Source organism: Hyaena hyaena, unplaced genomic scaffold (genome assembly GCF_003009895.1).
Source record: "Hyaena hyaena isolate Hyena2069 unplaced genomic scaffold, ASM300989v1 scaffold_967, whole genome shotgun sequence".
In the NCBI taxonomy this organism is placed as follows: domain Eukaryota; kingdom Metazoa; phylum Chordata; class Mammalia; order Carnivora; family Hyaenidae; genus Hyaena; species Hyaena hyaena.
The window spans coordinates 72,828-91,138 of NW_024081608.1; the positions used below are offsets into that span (position 1 = coordinate 72,828).

At 63.6% G+C, this 18,311-nt stretch overlaps 1 protein-coding gene across 9 annotated transcripts in view; it reads right to left on the reverse strand.

Annotated features, from left to right (window-relative positions):
- FBRSL1 (fibrosin like 1) overlaps window positions 1-18,311 on the reverse strand; it is a 78,715-nt gene that overhangs the window by 40,304 nt on the left and 20,100 nt on the right. For 8 of the 9 annotated variants that reach the window (XR_005526252.1, XM_039221285.1, XM_039221281.1 and 5 more), the window contains exons 3-4: window positions 7,492-7,596; window positions 5,613-5,648 (exon numbers count right to left, since the gene is read on the reverse strand). Coding sequence is in view for 8 of the 9 variants with exons in the window: in XM_039221285.1 (XP_039077216.1) it covers window positions 5,613-5,648; window positions 7,492-7,596 (141 nt within the window). In the remaining variant the exon portion in view is untranslated. The remainder of the gene's footprint in view (window positions 1-5,612; window positions 5,649-7,491; window positions 7,597-18,311) is intronic. The other variant, XM_039221286.1, reaches the window with a different exon arrangement.

Here is an 18,311-nt window from a genome sequence, read left to right on the forward strand (position 1 = left end):
CCCCCCTCCCCCCCGGCATCCCCCTGCCTGTATCTTTCCCAGGAGCATTTGCCAGCAGCTGAAGCACCGGGCAGGTCACCTGTTCATCATCTCATCCTCTGTCCCGTCCCTGCTCGACCTGAGCGCGCCCAGCACTTCAGGGCCCTGCCCCCTTCCAGGAGCACCCTGCTCTCTGGCAGCTGCGAGTGGGGCCTGCGGCCCTGGGGCACAGGAAGGAAGCTCGGGAGCAGAGGCCGCGCCCCTCCTGGTGCCACCACATCCACGGAGCCGCAGGGCAATGAAGGGCCAGCCTGGCTGCTGTGGGCCAAATTCTGGTCAGTCTCCACGTCAGGGTCGGCTTTCCTGGGAATGCAGTCTCGGACGTACCCTGGGGCCACGTTCGCAATCTCACCACCGGCCGGAGGAAGCGGCACTGCCCATCTGGGGCTGACACCCACTGACCCGGCCGTGGCTGAGGCTCTGGGTGACAGGGGCTCCTTACCCACCCACGGGAAGGACTTCCGTGCTCTACCAGCTGGACAAATGTGGGCCACGGCTGCACCCAGGGCCCTAGGAGGCGGGCTGAGTGAAGGCTGGGCGGACAGTGGGTCCTCTGAAGGGAGACAGGCCAGGCGCTGGCTGGGGCTGCCTCACAGGGAAGGACGCTGTGCTCAGTGCACACCCCCACCATCCCCGCTGTCCCATGAGCAGCGGCTCAAGGACTGCCCTGTGCTCAGAGGTCGTTGGGAGAATGCAGCTCCCGGACTCCAGGGACAGGCTGACTGGTTTTTATTGCTTTTGTACAAATTACGACCGCTCAGAAGTAGCCCGAGGAGCAGGGTAATGGATGTTGTAAACCTGCCTCGTAAAGACAGAGCCTGCTTCCGGGCCTGTCAGGAGCAGCTTCCCGGGGAGCAAGCGGGCCTCAGGACGGCTTGGGACACCCCGGGCACCTCCCCGCCAGCTCGCCAAAGAGTCCATTTGGCCCGGGTGCACGTCTGCCACCCCTCACTGGGACGCAGGCCCACCCCATCGTTAACCACCCATCTTTGGCCCGGCTCAGGGGGCAAAGCTGGCCAGGGGCCTGCATTACCCATCCAGTGACCTTGAGCTCCGGCCCCGGTCCCCAGGGGGCCTCCTACTTTGCCCCTCCAAGCACAGGGCCCACCCCGACTCAGCACCCAGACGGCACGGCCAAGGCTGGGAAACCAAGCGCAGAGCCAGGAGCTACAACCACCCTCCCCAGAGGAAGTGGTGGCCCGAGGCCACGCGGGGACCCCAGGTGTGTGCTGAGTCACGCACACGTGGTCCTGGGCGGCGGCGGCGGCGGCCACTGTTTTGGCTGGAGCTCAGCTCAGCCACGTTCACCGCAGCAGCCACGCAGGGCCTGGCCCGCCGCAGGCACTCGCCAACTGCTCGCTGCGTGCGTTAGCTGCCGCGTGCACAAGCACGCCTGTCTTCGCCGGCGCAAACCCGCTGTGGGGAAGGAGAGGCCGGGTCAGATCAGCCTGTGTCCCCTCAAAGCGTGGGGGCCCTCCTGCTGAGAAAAGGGGCCTCAGTCCTGCCCCTGGAGTCCGAGTGGCTCTGGTGACGAGAGGGGGTGTGGAAGCCACACCACCAATACTGCCTCCTCCTGGCTCTTGCTCTTGGGACCCTGCTAATGCGCCCTAATGCTGCGAGAGCCACACGGGCAAGCCCACATCAGGGGAGCTGAGCCCCAGGCAGGGGAGTGGTCTCCCCTCCAGGCTTCCTCTGCAACTGAGAAGCACCAGCACAGCGCCAGCTGGGGCCCTGCTGGGTGCTTTTGGGTCTGCCCTGCTGCCCAGGCACTGAGGTGAGGGGCGGCCTGGGCACACCTCAGCCTCCCTCCGTGGCCCCGTGGCAGGTGCTGTCTGGGCCGGGGCAGGAGGTGCTAAGAAATTAGTGGTCTGTAGCCCAACCAAAATCTTAAAATCAATTTCCAGAAATCCCCCAAAGCCAATCAGGCCGATTGGCCAACTACCCTCTGTGTGCGGGGCTACTGCCCTGGCAGGCCTGGCAGGCGGGGCCCCACTCAACCCGGATAGCCAGTGGCACCTGCCCTTCTGCCCCTGGCCGGAGCCCGGCTCTCCCACACACGCCCCCCCGCCTCCCCGCTGCCTGGCCCGCAGGGGAGGCAGACGCCCCTTCCTCCCCATCCTGCCCAGCCCCGTTGGGAACACCAACTGAGTCAAATTAGAGCGTCAGCTGGACCCCACTCGCTGCCCCTCCCACCCTCACCTCCCTGGCGGTGCTGGTGTCGCTGCTGTCACTGGCGCGGTGGGGAAGCCTCCCCTGCGGCACCATGTACACCCTCCTACGGCCTTTGCACCGGTGTGCTCCCCGCCTCCACCGAGTGTTTATTTGCTCTATTCTCTATCTTCTCCGTGGCACCGTGAGGCCCGTGGGGCAGGGACGTTGGCCATTCGGTTCCTTCCCAGCCCGTGACGGGTGCAGAACAGACACTGAGCGCTTGTTGAGTGGAGACAATGCTCAAGCACTTGTGGGCTGAGAAGGGCCCCAAGGAGGGCAGAACCGGTTTGAGAGCACCTGTGGGCGAGGGGCGGGGCCCACGGGCGAGGGGCGGGGCAAGGAGCCTGGAAGGCGGCTCCCTCTCGGTGGTGACCAGAGCAGGACTGGCCTGGCCGCTCTGCTCAAGATCTCAGAGACTTGGCCCCTCAGTGGGTGCCTGGGGTGGGCTCTCTGAGCCCCGAGCCTCACTGTCCCCCCCTGGAGGTTGGGGGGTGGTCATCGCTATGGTAACAATGTCTACCGTGGAGACCTGAGACCTGCCTGGCTCATCGCAAGTGGTCACCAGCAACATCACTGTTGGGGCTCTGCGTTGTGTCCGTCCCCAGCCCCTCGACCCCCATACCTCTGTGAGCACAGGGCCCTTCCAGAACACTCCAAGCACTGAGCATGGCACTCACTTGGGATGCAGAGGGCGGGGCCAGCTTCCCGACCTCAGTAGCCATCTAGACCCTCATTTCTCTCTAATAAAGGAAACCCCAACTCCCTGCTTGGGAGGGAGATGGATCGTCACGTCCTCAGTTGCAAGCAGCCAAATGGAGATTCCTTTCCAATGAATTTCATGGCATTAAGGAGCATCTATCTGATGGTGTGCTGGGGAGGCTGCGCCAAGCTTTCAGGACAGAGGCTGTTGAGGATGAGCAATAATTGGGGACTTGCTGGGGATAAGCCTCATAGAATTAGCCCCTTTAAGTCCAGTCTATAAAGCACCTAGTGCAGGGACGCTGTCAGGGACAGGCAAAGACGGTGAGGCCCCAACTGCAGACGCACCCAAGCAGCAGGGACTACGGGTCACACACAGGACGTGTGGCCCGCCTGCAGGCAGCACACACAAACAAGACGCACCTGTGCCGTGCCCAGCCCTGACACACCCGACACGTCCAAAGACACACAGGCACCGCCTACCGAGAAGCGTGGGACACCCCCAGGTGCTGGTGTGCTCAGCCCCGCCGCAGCCACACGAAGACACCACCTCACAGACACGTGTCAACACACAGGGGGACATGGCACACACTCTCCTCTCACTGAGAGAGAGCCACACGGGGCTGCTCACAGGGCAGGGCACGCAGAAGCCACACGACCTACCCACTGGATGCCACGACATGCCCGCACACGCACACACCCAAGCTCTAGTGTGCAGGGTCCCATGGTGATGCCTGGATCTAGAGGCAGGGTCGCAAGCTCCCCTGCCCCGTCCAGCTGGCCCAGCCCTCACACCCCTGGCGGGCAGTGCCAGGACCACAGACAGCCCCGAGGGCCAGGTGCCCACAGAGATCTGGGTGCTGAGCTCACCCTGCTTTCCAGGACTGGGGCTGGCCCGCCCACCTAACCCCACTCTGCCTGCTCCCACTGGACAAGGCTCACCTGGGCCGGTTCCAGCTCCCCAGGGCCAGAGGCACCTCTGCTTCGGGAGGGCAGGGCTGACCACCCACACCCCGCAGTGCCCACCGGCACATGCCAGGGACCGGCACACACACCCACTCTTGCCAGGGCCACACATGTGCACATGCCAGGGCCTGGCGTGCGCACGGCCCCAGCAGCAGGCGGGGCCTGTCCCTGCCACCACCTGTCACTCCTGTAGCGCAGCCGTGCGGGGTTAAGTTGCAAGCAGCCGGCACATTAATTATGGGTTCTTCTCCAAGAAGCATTCAAAACCGCTCTTTGGGGAGAAGACTGTCAATGACGCATGCACGCAGTCTGGGAGCAGAAGGGCCGCCCAGGGGGCGGAAGGGAGACCCCAGGTGCCCGGGAGGTGGGGGGACTTGGACACAGGAGGAGGCTCCAAATGGGGCGTGCCTGGGCCTGGCCCCTCTGGGACCAGCACACATCCCTCACCTCGCCCACTGGTGGTGGTTCTGGCCCCTCACTCCCCCTGATCCCGACCCGCGCCACACAGCACGTTACTGCCAGCCACTCCCATACCACAGGCCCGCCAGCCCTGTCCCTAGCTGGAGCCCAGTGCCTGCACAGCTCCTGGCCAGGGCGGCCCTCACTCAGCATGGTCACCTCCAGGAGTGGCTGGGATATGGGGACTGCCCAGGCCTGTGGGAAGAGGAGGCTGTCATCCGTGGCTGTGACCGGGGACAAGTGTGTTACGGCTGCCTAAGGAGGGTTCCCCCAGAGAGATGCCTCTCCGGTGTCTGGATGTGGCCACTACCCAGGAGCGTACAGCCGTCACGTGCAAAGCTGGAAAGACCACACCTGACCCGGGTCAGAACCCAAAGGCACAGCTGCCCGGGGTTGGCAGACCCTGAGTTGGGGCGGCTGGGGGTCAGGGGGAGGGCCGGGGGCAAGGTGTCCCTGCCACACAGAGTCAGCAGGTTGATTACACACCCTATAAAAAGCCCCTGTGACTCATGGAACCGGCCCAGCAGGCCCTGGAACTCTGAAACTCGCAGTAAATCAGGGGCTGCAGCGATGAGGCGGGCGGAGCCCCGGCCCCGCCCTCCAGTGAGCCCAAATGGCCAGCTGTAAATCTGCAGAAATGGCTTTTACGGAGCTCTGGGTTTTATGGTGTCATTAACGTTCCTCCTAATACTTAAGGGGAAACGAAATGAAGTCGTGTGAACTGGGTAGGGGCTGCTCCCCCGGGCCAGGGCAGGGCCAGGGCAGGGCCGGGGCAGGGAGGCAGTCCCCACACAGCTGGAGCCATTGGCCAAGGCCAGCCGCCTCCTGCCCTGGGTCCTGGAAGGGAGCTAGTGCCAGAGGCCGCGTGCCAGCGTGGCTGTGGTGCGGCGTCAAGTCCCCGGGGTGGGGGATGGGGGGCAGTCACTCAGGGCCCAGGGCCCTTCACTCCGACTGCTTCCTGGCAGGCCCCCAGAGGCAGTGTCTCCCCCACCCCTACTCCCCGAGGAGGTCTCTCCAGGGCAAGCCCCTAAGTGGGTCTGAGGTTCCCTCCCCATCTTGCCAGCTCTGGCCCCACCCCAGCCCTGCATCAAGTTCCCTCCAGCCCCAGTGCAGGGCCAGGGCCACCCTGAGGTCTCCAGCCCCGCGGCAGGGGGTGGAAAAGCGTTCAGGAGGGTTGGGGGTTCCAGGGAGATGGGGCATGCAGGGCACAGACGGCAGAGGAGAGGCGACCAACTTACCGAGTAGCCCCTGCCGGAGACGGCCTGCGCAGAGCTCTGTGGGGAAGGAAGGACAGTCAGTGGGAGGGTCCGGGCCCCCAACCACGGCCCCTCCTGAAGACCACTCCCTTGGCCCAGGACCTGAGCCTTCAGAGTCCCTGTCCCTGGGTGCAGATGCTGTGGCTCCAAGCTGCAGGGGAGGGTGGAGCAGAGCGTCACGGAGCCCCAGGAGCCCTGTGTCGGCGCCTGAGCCCCCAAACCCTCCTCCAGAGTCTCCATGTGCCCCCAGTGATGCGCTCAGCCCTCGGGCACAGGTCAGCTCCTCCCAGAGGGCCAGCACCGCCCACCCCCCCAGCTCCCTTCACAGGTGGTAACCTCAGGAATGCGGGGCAGGCAGGCCCCTCCCAGGCCCCCCCCCCCCCCCCCCCCCCCCCCCCGCCGTCTGCAGCCCCCAACCCTGTGCCCAGGCTGGCCTGCCCCTTACCACCCCCCAGCCTCCCAGGGTCCTGGAAAGGGAGCCACACCAGTAGCCTCAGGGTCACGGAAGTGACTGTGACTGTGGCCTGGAGGCCAGTGGCCACCCAGAGAGGTCCCCAAGGGTGACCCCAACAGCACTTGACGGAGCATGTTCCACGACTACACAGGCTGGCAGGATGGGAGCCAGGGCACAGGAGAGGGCGGGCCTGGAGGGCGTGGGTGGGGGGCGGTGTGGGGGGCACGTGCGCAGGGGGCCAGGCAGGCTTGGAACCTGCACACAGGGGGCCGGGGTCTGGCTGCAGATTCCCCGGGGAGGGCAGGTGACCACGGGGGAAGTGAGGTCCCCCGTACTGCAGCCCGGCCTACTCTGCTTTGCACAAAGCAGCCCAACCAGCCTCGGCTGGGGCTCTGGGACCCGGCTCTTGCCAGGTCCTGGGGGAGGGCCACCCCTGAGCCCCTCTAATGGGGGCGGGCAGGGTGCTGTGACTGTCCTGAGCACGGCTGTCTGTCCCTGCTGTGCTCAGAAAGCATCTTCGCTGGTTCCGCTGGCAATTAGAGTCTGAAGTAGGGCAGCCCCGGGCCCCAGACAATTACCAGCCTATTTTCCCATCTTGCGGCGACATGCTCCTCGGAGCTGGGCAATTAGGCCTTCCTCCTGGCCTCCCCCTGCGGGCCGAGCCCCCGCCCCCGCCCCTAGTGAGATGATAATGAGAGACGCGCACTCCATTCAGTCACCCAGAAACCAGGCCCTTGCCGCCCTGCATCTGCAGCTGAGGGTCTAGGAAGACAAAGGCCTCTGGCTGGGGGGGTGGGGGTTTCCTCTGGGAGCCCCGTCCCCCTGTTCCCAACCTAGTTCCCACCGTGCCCACCCACCCACTCTTCCAGGTGGCTGTGGCCAGGGAGACCCAGGGGGGTGCCCAGCACCCCTACTGTCTGCCAAGTCCCAAGTGCAACCTCTGCATGTGGCCGAGGTCGCCCCATTCTATGCTTGAGGCTGAGGCTCAGGACCTGAATTCCGGGACGCTGTCTGTCCCCAGCGAGGCCAGTGTGTGCGTCAGCAGGGCACCTTGCTCCCAGGGGCCCGAGGGGGCCTCCCACTGCTGTCCCGGGACAGGCGGCCCCCCTACCCCCCACCTGCCCAACAGCACCCTGGGGAGAGGGCGGCCCCCCACCGGATGAGGGCCTCCCCTGTGGCTCCTGCTGGGGCCTAATCGGTGTTCCTCATTTAAACTCCTCCTAGTGGGGAAGTCCTAATTAGTGAGAAATCATGTTTTAATGAAGGCAAAATGCTAATTGCAAATGCAAAGCCCTCGTGTGAGCCTCTCCGTCCTGAGCACGCAGCTTGCAGCGTCTGCTGAAGGTGGGGGGCACCCGAGAGACTCGGGAACGTGCAGCTGAGCAAGCAAGCGGCTGGGGCACTCACGTCACTGAGCTGGTCCCGAGAACTGCTCCTCCGGGAGCTGGTGGCTTCGTGGAAGCTGTCATCCCCACTGTGGCGGTCGCCCCCTCTGGACGCTGTGGCCTTCATCTGGGGATAGGGAGAGGCAGGCTCAGCACACACAGACCCAACCCCTCTGCCTGTGGGCTCCTCCCCCCTGCCCTGCCCTGCTCACCCACACAGGGCCCGGGCCACGACCCCGGGCGAGGGCAGCGGGGACAGAGCTAACCATTTACCATTCAGAATGGATAGAAACTCCCAGAAGGGCAAACGGCACACAATGCCATAATGTCAGCCCTGTCCTTCCTGGAACCCGAGGGCCATCCCCCGGCCCTTCCCCATCTCACTACACCACGGAGCTGGTCACCGGCCTCCAAGACAGGCTGGTGGCTGCTCACCCACCCTCGCTGCGCCTGCACCCACCACCAGGGTCCCAGGGCACCACCAGCTGGGTGTGCGCGGGCCACTCCCCACGGTGTGACCCAGGGCCGGGCTAGACCTCTCTGGGCCTCTGCTCTACATCCACACAACAGGGCAGACAGCCCAGCATCCCCGAGGCCTGCGCTGCTCAGCTCTCTGCTTCTCACACAGAAGCCCCGATGAGACGTTTGTGCCCACTTCACAGAAGACCAAACCAAGCCCAGAGACGTTAGGCGGACCCAGAATTCTCACTCCTATTTTTTCACTGGGAAATAATGTCAGACCTCACAGAGCTGTGGGGAATGCACACATCACAGCCCTGACCCTGACCTACAGCCCCGGACGACCTGGCCCAGCTTTCCTGGGCTTCTGACTGCCCTCTCAGCCTCCCTGACTCACCAACTGGGGTCTGTCGTTCCCCCACCCCCACCCCTGCAGCCTCCCCGTTCTGGAACACGTGTGTCCCCGTCAGTGTGCCAGGCACACACTGACCTACTCGCACCTCGTCTGCATGCCCGCTGTCTCCTCGGTGACTCAGGTGGTGGTTCTCGGCCATCCAGCGGACCCTCCCCCGGTGCTGCTCAAGACCCCATGGGACAGTGTGGGGACCCCGCGGGCCGTGTGAATGTCCTGTCCTCCTCTTCGCCCCCAGGCCTCCCAGCCCAGTGCTGGTGCCCTCAAGCAGGGCAGCCCTGGAGAGCCGCCTCGCGACCAGGCTCAGGGGGCCCTGGCGAGGACCCAGAGCCTGCAGCCGGCCCTGTACAGCCAGCGCTTCCGTCCCAGGCACCCTCCAGCCTAGAGACCCCGACTGGGCCAAAGGTCGGGACGGGTCAGCACGGTGCACTGGCCGTGCTCTGGAATACTCCTGAGTCTCAGGGAAGCACCCTCGGGGCCTGGGCACCCCCTCCTGCTTACTCCACGCCAGGCTCAGCCCCTCTCAAGGCTTCTCCTCAGAGTCCAGCTCCCACGACGGGGGGTACAGCCCCCAAAAGCCACAGGCCCCACGCTGTCAGCCAGCAGAGTGTAAATGACAAGACTGAACCAGTATCCACGATCCACAGCCCAGGGCCCAGGGGATGCCCAGCTTGGGCAGCGCCCTCCCGCCCGCCTACCTCGAGGCAGGCTGAGGGTGGGGTCCTGGTCCCACCCCAGGCAGGAGCCCCCACCTCCCCTGCTCAGCTGAGCAGTGAATGTACAGACCCTGGGCCAGGATGACTTCTTCTGACTGTCCGCGAGCCTCAGTTTCCTCACCTGTGAAATGGGGATGCCAACCGAGTCCCTCACATGTGTGGGGGTGGGGTTGTGGAGAGTCTGTCAGCCTGAGCCCAGGGCCAGCCCTGAGAAGCCACTAGGTGTCACTATTGCCACCTGCAGGGCTCTGACTGCCCTGGACCCCAGGACAGATGGGGACCCTCCTTTCTGCCTTGCTCAGGGGAGCCTCTCTCTAAGAAGCCCAGGACTGTGGTCCAGTGCTTCTCAAAGTGGGGTCCCTGGGCCACCTGGGAACTTGTCAGGAACGCAAATACACAGTTCCAGGTCCCAGCCCAGACTTACTGAATCTGAAACCCAAACTGTGTGTCATCAGGCCCCCTGGGAGATTCTAGTGTGGCTCCAGCAGAGACTCACAGATCTGATCATTAGCAATGACCCCCATGAGCCCCACACTCAATGCTGGGAGACAGCAGTTCAGGTTAGCTCGGGTCAGAGTCTCTGCCCCAGAAGAGAAGCGCTGAACCCAAAGACACTACAAGAACAAGAAAGGACCAGTGCAGGGCTGCCATGTACAGTTGTGAAGGCTGTTCACTGCATAAGTACACCTGGTTAGAGGAGAAGGAAGGCCTACATCACAATCCATACACAGCTGAAATTTGAGGAGGAAGGATCCTGAATTGCACTTCACACACTCAAACAGGCTGTCTCCTCTGAGCTGGGCCCCAGAAAGGGTACCTCAACCAGACTCCCCAGTGATACCCTTCAGGAGGGGCAGGCTGGGTCTGTCACCCTTCCTCAGGTGGGCAGTTTTAGCTCTGAAAGCCCCATTTCCTAGAAAATCCTGTAAAACTGAGTCCTACATCCTGGGAACCACCCCAATCCCAGACATAGTGGGATGGCTGGTCACCTACTTGTGTCCCCAGGTCAGGACCCCAAACAGCCCAAGCCCCAGGGCTGTCCTGTAGCCCAGTCTGCTTCCCTAGCTGCTCAGAAATGCTGCTGGCCAAAAATACTAGGGGGTCAGGGTTGGCACACCTGTTTCCAGCTGGAGCTGGAAAGATGAGATCAGAGTCCTTGGGCCTTCAAGTCCACGTCCAGGGCCAGAGGGTGCCCTGATTGCCCTGGGAGAGTAGGTGGGAGCCCCTGTGCCTGTGCCCACCACTGGGCTTGTGGTCCATCCACCCATCCACCCATGCATCTATCCACCCATCCACCCATCCACCCATCTACCCATCCATCCATCCATCTATCCACCCATCCACTCATCCATCCACCCATCCATCCACCCATCCATCCACCCATCCACCCACCCATCCACCCATCCACTCATCCATCCACTCATCCATCCACCCATCCATCCATCCACCCATCCATCCACCCANCTTGCAAAACTCTGTGACACTCACACCCCACTAGGCTCCCGTCTTCAAGGCCGCATTTGTGTGGACGCAGCTGGCAAAAATTCGTCTCCCCCACCCCCACCCCCAGCCATGCAAGGCTCCAGGCCTCAAATAGACACTGGGAGACAGGGAGGGAGCCATACACTTGGCCTTTCAGGGCAGGTTTTAATCGTTTGCAATACCTTCCCCAATCCTCTCCATCAAGTCCAGTGGCTCTTTTTATACATGGTAAATGTTTCCATTTATTCGCATCTCAGTGTGCACAGCACATACATCAGAACGTGGGTCGGCACCTGTATAAAACTACAGACAGATTCTGGAAAACACCGGTAAATACAGAAACCTTAAACCCTATCACAGCAATAGAAACACCTTGTAATATTTCAAAGGTCCAGTTAAGTCGCTCTCCGTGTCACACGTGGGTCCTTGCTGAAGACACGCAAGTGCTCAGGGACGGCCACGCTCTCAATTCCTGAGACATCTCAATTCCTGACGATCTGACTGAGCTCGGAGACGAGACTCCGTGCCATAATTCAAGGCACATAAGACTTAGATGTGAGACCTTTAAGTCCAGAACGTCCACCCACCCCTCCCCCCACCCACCCATCCATCCACCCACCCTTCCACCCACCCATCCACCCACCCACCCGTCCACCCACCCGTCCACCCACCCACCCATCCACTCATCCATCCATCTACCCATCTATCCATCCATCCCCCACCCATCCACCAATGCACCCATACATCCACCTGTCCACATACTCATCCATTCATCTACCCATTGATCCACTTATCCATCCACTCATCCATCCACCCATCCACCCATCCATCCGTCCCCTCATCCACCCACCTGTCCACCCCCCCCCGCCCCCAATGCTAACTGGATGCCTAGGAGCTGGCTCTGTCTTGGGCAGTGAACATAACAGGCACCCCCCAGCCTCCTGAGGCCGACAAAGAAGAGACTGGCACATGGTTGGCAAACAGCCACAAGTACCAAGAGAACAGCAGAGAAAAAGCACCGGGCAGCCAGGGAGGCTTCACTGAGAAGGTGACACCTCCGGAAGGCGTGGAGGTGAGTCAGAGGCTGATAGGAAGACTATGGGATGCGCCCCAGAAGCAGATGGGCCCCCTGGGGCAGGGGGAGCCCTCACACGGAGCACCCCTAGCTTCTGTGGTGTAAACACCCCATGGCTGCCTTCAGCTGCCAAGAGTCTGAAACCCAGCTTGCAAATCCCTCTAACCGTCTGCTCTTACCCAGCGGTGCCACCAGAGCATCCCCTTCAAGCTGAGGGATTCATAGGAAGAAGGCACTGCCCTCCACCTGGCAGGTCAGGTCATGGCTCTCAGAAGGGTGAGAAGATGACAACCCCGTTACGCTAGCATGCCTGGGTCACTGCCGTCGGACTAGTGGGGTGGGGGACTCCGCTCTCAGGCTGGGGCACACCAGGAGCTCTTGGGGTCCCAAGCTTCCTGGCAGTAGCAACAAGGTCACGGCAACTCACCCGTGAAAAACCCCCTTCCAAGACACCTCCTAGGCTGCCACCCCATCTTGTGCCCCTCCCCCAAGCCGTTTGCCTCCCTTGACTTCTCCCTGACAGGGTCCCCAGCCTGCTCCACGGCACACCCCATGAGGAAGTGTCTGCCGCCTGGGCCGGCTGCAGACGGGCAGCATGTGGCTCCACTTGGCCATCAGGCCATGGGACTGTGGGGTGTTAGGGGTGAGGGGGGTGGGTGCCCAGTCCAGAGGGTGCTGCTGAGAAAGGGCCCAAGGAACAGGACTCAGTGGTGCCACAGGGAGACAGGAGACTGCCCACGGCTGGTGTGCCCCTCAGTCCCTGGACCTCACTGTCCCAGGCCAGGGCTGCAGACCCACGGCTGTGCCCAGGAAGCCCCCTCGAGTGTCCCCAGGTCTGGCTGTCCCTCTGGGTCCCCCACCACTTGTTCTTCTCACCTGCAACAGGCACCCACTTCCCTGAGGCTCAGTGGGGGGCCCCGACTCCCGAGAACCTGCAGCCCTGGGCGCCGGTCACGTAATCTCTGTGTTCCGTTCAGTGCGCCCACTCTGAGCTCCAGTGCCTGAACCCATGGCCGGGAGACGCCTGAGCTCTCGATCCAGGTCTGTGGGGACCCAAGGCAGAAACTGCCGGGGAGCCCCAGCTCGGGGCAGGGTCACAGAGCAAGGCCAGCCCAGGGAGGTGCCCTTCCTGCAGAAAGTGCAAACACACTTGGTGCGTGCGGTGGGAGGTGAGCGCCAGGGTGTGTGACCAAGCCCCCCCAACATACACACATCCACACACACACGGCTGCCTGCACAGCCACCACCCCTGACACACACACACGTGCGTGCACACACAGCCTCCACCCCTGACACACGCCCACCCAGGAGTGCACACGCTCAGGTGCACGCACACATGCACTCACGTGCACACACACACACAGCCGCTGGCTCTGCCACTGTGCACTCAACACCCCTCCTAGAAGGTGAGAAACGGTGAGGGCAAGCTCGGCTGTGTTCAGGCTGGCGTCACCGGGGGTGGTCGTACAGCTGGCTGCATGCGGGATCAGCTGCAAGCTGGTGCCCCTGCTTCTCTGGGCTGACTACCACCTACTCAGGTTATGAGCCTGACCCTGCTTCTTCCAGAAATCCTCGCTGACACTCTGTCCACTCCTGCATCAACCAGGCTGGGTGAGGGACCGTGGAGGCCCCAACTGTCCCTCTGAGAGTGACGCAGGACCACTGTTTGTCTCCCTGCATCACGCCGTGAGTGCTCAGTGGGAGGGAGGGGCTGTCCTCTGTCCCCGATGACCAGGCCCAGGGCCCGGCGCAGTGAAGGGGGCTCAGGCGGTGCAAGTGTCGCCACAGACAGCCCAGTGCCAGGGGCCAGGCTGCCGCTCTCAGAGGCCGGCCACCCCTTCGTGGTCCCGTGTTCTCCCACTGAGACTTGGATGGGTAGACGGGTGGGTGGCGGATGGGCCGACAGATGGACAGACGGGTACGACGCACAACAGATCATAAGGTGCTGTTGAGGCCAACACCCCGGGTGATGTGTGGCCAGGAGGCCCTGGGGGACACGGGCTGCACGTGAGCCCGGTCTGTGCCTGAGCGTGGCCTCCTCTGCCAGAGGACAAGAGGGGCAGCCATGTCTGGCCCCCAGAATGGATCAGGGTGGACCCCGCGGTGGTGCCCCCATGCTGGAGTGGGGTCCTCTGGGCTCCCTCTCTTTCTGGCTGGGCCGTTGCACCTGCTCAGATGCTGTCCCCATCATCTGACAAACTGATGAGCTGATTCGAGCCTCAGACGCTTCCTGCACCTGCGGAAACCTGCCCGTCAGCTGCCCACCGTGGGCAGTGATCGGTTCGTGCCCTGAGCTGCTTGCAAGCGCCGGGGTTGCTGTGCAGGACAGCCGGGCCCGGCTGGGAGAGGCCTCCTAATCCCTGCTCCACAGGGCCCTGTCCCTGGGCAGGCAGGCCCCCCTCCGCCGGTCCCACCCCCGTCTTCTAAGCTGGACTTTAACCATCTTTGGTCTTGTTCACCGCTCTCCCTGATCCACCCCCCCCACAGGGAGCGACAAGGAGGCTCACGCGGACCCCTGAGCCCTTCCCTCTGACGCAGGGCCAGGTGGGGCCAGGCAGGGCCGGCGCCCGGCATCCCGGGCATCCATATCCCCTCCACCCTCAGTCGGCGGGAGCTCAGGGCCCGCGGCAGCCCCGCCCCAGCCTGCTGTTCCGGGGGGGGGGGGGGGGCGCTGACGGATCCCGAAAGGAGGCCACAGAAACGTCCTGTGAGAAAACCAGGCCAGGAGCACGTAACAGCCGCAAAGACAGACCCAGCGCGCGGCCGGCCTTCGGACTTGCTGGTCTCGTGCGTACGCGAGGCACACCTCACCTTATGGACGCGGACACCGGCCCAGACGAGGGCTGGGGGTCGGGAAGGGTGACGGGTGGAGAGCTGAGCCCCAGCCGTGGGGCCGCAGCTGCGTGCTGACGGCGGCACAGCCTAGCCGGGGGACCGCGGAGCCACCCTGGAAGCCCCACACGCCGCCCCAAGCCGCAAGCCAGGTGTGAGCAGGAGCGGGGCAAGAACCACCATCTCCTGGAGCAGGAACCAGCCACTTACACCGGCTGGGGACCCGGCGCTGCCCTGAGGAGGGAGCGTCCACCCCACTGCACAGACGAGGAGGCCCGAGGGGCAGAGTCGGCTGCCCAGAGTGCCAAGGAGGCTCCCCGCCAGGACCAGAGTCCCCTGGCACCCGGTCCTGATGTGACAGGGACACGGGGACAGCACAGACAGCCGGGGGGGGGGGGCATCTAGAGCTTGCCTCCCTGAGCACTGAGCACTGGCCTCCACTGGGCCGGGCTGTGAGCTCACAACAGGTGCACAGGGCACGAGCAGCCTGGGGGGCAGGGAGGGCTGCGACGGTGCGCGTACAGAAGCGGAGCGTGGAGGGCAGTCAGCCAGAAATAAGGCGAGTTGGGGGAGAAGGGTGACTCAGATCACCAGGAGTGGAGGGAATCTTCCAGAACACTCTCAGCAAGGGAAGGGCATGCTCAGATGCGCTGCAGACGGCAGGGAGACAGGAGCCCGGGACGCCGGCAGTTGCCACCACTGCTGTCTTCCAGGGAAGGGTCAAGGTCAAGGGCACAGCTCAGGAACAGAGCTGTCTAGGCTTCAATCCTCCCGGCTCCCCCCACCCCGCTATCCTGTTCATCCCGGGCGCGTTAGCTGCTGCTTCTGGAGTTTGGCCTCAGCATCTTCGTCTGAGATGGAAGACTCCCAGGTGTGGCCGGCAGCGGCAGCAGTCAGCCGCGCTGGGCCTGGACGGCGGGGAGGCCAGCTCCGCCAGGCGCTCAGGGACCGTGGCGGCTGGCAGGGCGTGGCGACAGCCGCGTTACAGATCTGATTTCCACGAGAGACACGAGACGGCTCAGGTGTCAGCCTCACGCTGGGCCCGCCGCGGACGTGGTGTTCTTTGGAAAGTGTGTACACCTCCCCTCTGCTGGCCACTCACAAGGACAGGGCGGACTCTGCGCATCCCCTGGCGCCTTGGGCGCCTGTGGCGCGCCGTCTCCTGTCTCAGGCCCTGTCCTGGATGAGTCTGGTTTCTTCATTCCTCATCGGCCCAGACAGGGGCTCATTCTGGTGGTGCTTTCAAAGGCACAGCTTCTGACCCGGTCATTTTCCCTATCGTCCCTGCTTCACTAACCTCCACTCCACCTGTGTGATCCCCTTCCTCACGCCCGCCCTCTCCAGCTCGAGGCCACCGGCCTCGGGCCCGTCTCGTCCTCCAGCACGAGCACCGGGTGTTGCTGACTCTGACGCCGCCTTAGAGCCCGCTCACCGCTCAGCTCGCTGGATGACGGTGCGTTTTGACAGCCGTGTGTTTGGAATTATTTTCTAATGGAATCTCATTGAGAGAGACGCTCAGAAGTTGGAAGCAAAGGACGGGCCTCGGGTGGGGGAGTGAGCGGTGAAAAGACGGCTCCCGGGCAGATGCACCCTCAGCCCCAAGGGGGGAAGCTCAGAGCTCCTGGTTCTGGTCTCTTCACGCTCCCGGGGGAGGTTCTGGGCTGACGCGCTCAGCTCTGCGGCCCAGTGATGGGAATCAAACCGCAGGCTGGCTGAGCGTGAGCAACCCAGCAAGAGGGTGAGGAGGCTCAGGGAGGCAGGTCACCGGGGGCCCTGCCAGGCCATAGTGCCTTCACCCCCCAGACCGGAAGCCACACGGTTACAAGTGTGTGAATGCGCCCGTCTGACCTGCGAAGGGCGACACTGGCACAAGACACACGGCCTTCCCAAGGCTTGCTACAGGGCGAGGGGGACACCCCGGCGACAGTTATGTTCATCACATGTTGAAAAGATACTACTTAGAACACATGAACTTAAAATACGTTATTTAGATTGATTTGATCTCTTCTTGAACTTTAACGTGGTCACCAGAGTGCTCGCAACCGCGTGGCTCTCGCCAGGACCCCGTCCCACAGCACTACCGCTGGGCTCCACCTGAGGGCCAGACACACCTTGGAACAAGGTCCCGGGGCCCCGCAAGGGTGAGGGTCCCAACCCCAGGCCCGGGGAGGGCTTCTTCCCCCAGGCCAGGTGGGCGGTGGGACACGGACACCACCCTGGTCAAGCTCCCTGGGCTTGGCAAGCTGCTTGGGTGGGCGGTGGTCACCGCAGCCTCGGGCCAGGGAGGGGTGGCCCCTTCTAACCCAGTAGAAGGGAGCTAGAAGAGAGCCCCAGGGGGCAGGGCCGGTCCGTGTTGGACAGGACGCCTCCTCAGGCCCCGGAGCAGCACCTGGCGATGGAGGTGCTGGCGGGGTCCTCGCTCAGCGAGCGGCGGGCTGGCCCAGGGGCTCCTCCTCCCCGGGTGTCTGTGTGACAGGGCAGGACGGGAAGGCCCTGGCATTCACCTGAGCTGGGAGCCTGCTCGCGGAGCACCGCCACACTCCGTCGGGGACACGGGGACACACACACACACACAGAGGTATCCATGGTGCAGCGGGCTCTCCCCAGGAGCCCTGGACCGGGTGACCTGGGTGCGCACTGGATGAGGCCGGCCCAGGGTCCCTGTGCCCAGGCGGGCTCTCCCCTCCCACGGCTATCCCACCCCCCACTGCATTCACCCTGCCCAGGGCTCTCCCCTCCCTGCGAACAACCACACCCACCACCGCTGTCCTTGCTCCTCAGGGGCCTAGCAGGGACTGGGCACGGTCCCCTCCCAGGCCCCATCCGCCAACGGGGAGATGGAGGCTTGCAAGGGGCGGGCTCCTCGGAGGACCCCAGCAAAGCCCTGCGCCCAGGCTCCCGTCACCCTCCGAGGGGTCCCCTGGGACCCACAGCACCCAAGGACTCGTTCCACCCCCCAAACTTCAGGCCGAGCTGCCCCCACTCTCCCCAAAACAGGGCAGGCCATACCCCACACCTCTGGCCTTGGGGTCACACTAAGCTGCTGGGGCCCAAGGCTCTGTCCACCCCCGGCCACGCAGGGCCCACGAAGCTGCATCCTTCGGCCAGCAAGCTGGTTCATGACATTGGAACGAGCGCTGTTTCACAACCTCCAAATCCACAGGAAGACCCAGATTACCAGCCGCTCTGAGAATCTCCAAGGTCTGGCCACACAGGACTCTCGTTTCCTCAGGGCAAGACAAGCCCGCGTAGTGCAGCCCCCCACCGGATGCAGGCGCCTCGTCACCTTGAACCCAAAGCCAGCTGTGGCCACAGCGTGTGGGGGTCATCTAGGGCTTTGCGGGGGTCCCCTGGGTTCACGTGGAATGAGAGCCTCTTCCTCAGCAAGTCATCAGGCGAGGACTCAAGGGCACTGTGGGGCTCACCCACGGTGGGGTCGCTCCGGATGGGGAGGAAGTGGGCCCAGCTTACGGGGGGCTGTGGCCTCCCACCCTCTCCTGCTGACCAGCACCGTTTCCCCCACACAGGCACTCAAGTGCCAGGGCCAACACTCCCAGGGCAGAAAGGCCTAGAAGGTGGTGGCCACTGGGTTCACCCCTGCCTGGCCCACCCACAGGACACGCCCAGACACGAGCCAGCAGAGGACCCACGGGGAAGATATCGGCACTGCCGCCCTCGGGTCAGCAGGGCTCAGGGTGGGGTGGTGGGAACACCGGCATCGGTGACAAGCCTGAGATGCCTTCTGCGGCCCCAGAAAGAGACTCCTTCCAGAGTGTGGGCTCCGAGGGACAGGACAAGGGGGGGTGGCCGGCCACGGCAGACTGGACAGCGATTAAGGTGAGCACAGTCCCCCCGAACACACACCA